This window comes from Aspergillus sydowii (genome assembly GCF_001890705.1).
Source record: "Aspergillus sydowii CBS 593.65 unplaced genomic scaffold ASPSYscaffold_71, whole genome shotgun sequence".
Lineage (NCBI taxonomy): Eukaryota > Fungi > Ascomycota > Eurotiomycetes > Eurotiales > Aspergillaceae > Aspergillus > Aspergillus sydowii.
Genome location: NW_024467929.1, coordinates 1 through 1,721, shown reverse-complemented (window position 1 = coordinate 1,721; position 1,721 = coordinate 1). Strand labels below are relative to the sequence as shown.

At 60.3% G+C, this 1,721-nt stretch overlaps 1 protein-coding gene across 1 annotated transcript; it reads left to right on the top strand.

Annotated features, from left to right (window-relative positions):
* Positions 1-408: 408 nt before the first annotated feature.
* On the top strand, positions 409-1,455 carry ASPSYDRAFT_165536 (uncharacterized protein; the record flags this gene model as incomplete). The annotated part of the gene is made up of 1 exon (XM_040843366.1): positions 409-1,455. One exon carries the CDS (start codon positions 409-411, stop codon positions 1,453-1,455), a length of 1,047 nt encoding a protein of 348 aa, XP_040695647.1.
* Positions 1,456-1,721: the final 266 nt, after the last annotated feature.

The window sequence follows — 1,721 nt, the reverse complement described above, 5'->3', positions numbered from 1 at the left end:
TGTTCCCAGACACCAGACGGAGACCAGCATTGCTTTTAAGTTGAAGCCAGAGGAAGATCGTCACCGAACGATCGAGACAGATGGCGGTCTCAATAATCTCACCAACGCTCCGGAGCTGCACGGCCGGAAAGCCCGGGCAAGGCCGCTTCTTGATGGGCCAGATGGAGGACATGTTCGCGGTGCCCAATCCCTCGCAAAAGGCATGTCTGAGCATGTCATTTGGAGCGGGTGCGGTTCCGCTGCGCGGCAGGAACATTCGCCTCATTTAAGGGACGGTACAAGGCGAGTCACGGTGACGGGTCGAGCAGCACCCAACAGGCTCTTGTAGAAGAACCCTGTCGCATCTACTGTATAAATTCCAGCCAGAACGCATGTATCAATGCACGGTGGTCGTCTTCACCGGTCAACATGGCAGCGTGGCTGGACCTAGTCCACGACTCGGTCGGCTGGGCGCTGGTCGACACCGGGCGGATGGATCAGATCGTGCAGGACATGAGCCATCCAACCACGCAGTATCCGTCACTCGTTTATTTCCTAGGCAATAGCAATCGCGTGCCGGCGCTCCGCTCGCTGTTCCCCCAGAACAACATCACCCGTCGAGGGCCAGCGGGTTTGGCTCGCCTCCATCTTAGCACCACCACCGCCAGCACCGAGCATCCGATATGGTTTGCGGAGAGCGGGCTTCATGACTCGACCGCGAACCATGACGATGGCCGGGTGGTATCAGCAGACCATCATCGACACTATTCCCTGCCCCCGATGACCGGTGGCTCGGCCATGGACCTGAAGTATCACGTATGGCGACGGGCCCTGTTCCCTTGGACGAGTGTGCTATGTCTGTTCGTGGACGGCTCGGCCGAGCTCCAAGCGGCCCACGACCTGTTGGATCGATCACCCACCGAGATACACGCTGGGCGTCATCCCACATCAACCGGCATGCGCGTCATCATGGTCCTGACCGATCCCAGCGCCGAATATCACACGGATCCGTGGGAGGGGCTGTCGTCTGGCTTCCCTGATCCTGACACGTCGGATCCGACAACCTCCATCCTGGATCTCCGAGATCGCCACGATCTGTCTCCTTGCACTGCGTTTGAGCCGCTGCGGCGGACCCTGCTGGACCAGATCCAGATCAGCCGCGACCAGCGGACGCAGCAGGGTTTACTCTTCTCTGCCCGGCATTTGAATTATCTCCGGAATCGGACCCTTTCTGGGGGCCAGCTAGTAGCTCCCCAGGCCCGCATCGATTGCCTTCAGATCGCACGGGAGAAGCTGCCCGTCGACCCATCGCTGGGTCACCGTCTTGCGGAATTTCTCGCTCACGCGTCACGAGCTAACTGCCCACCGCATGAGGTCCACATCGTCATCGCATCCGCGCTGTTGATGGATGCTTACCCTCCTGGCATGCACAGTGAGCCATCCCCTCCTCCCACCTTTCCTTCTCCCTCCCTATGAACTTTCACCCCTTTGCAGCCCTTCGCGCCCGCCCCGGGCCCCCCGGTCATGGCGAGAGAGCGAGGTACGTGCTGACGCAGATAGGATTCCGGACGGACGACGTCTACGACAGCCTATATCGAGAGCACTGCCGGGCNGCGTGGGAAATCCACCAAGATCCTCACCCGGATCGGCATTGTGATGCGGTCCGCAAGTGTTTGGCGCAGTTTGTGGAGCAACTCGGGCCGCGACACTCGTCGGTGGCCATCCGCAGGGAAGTCCTCACC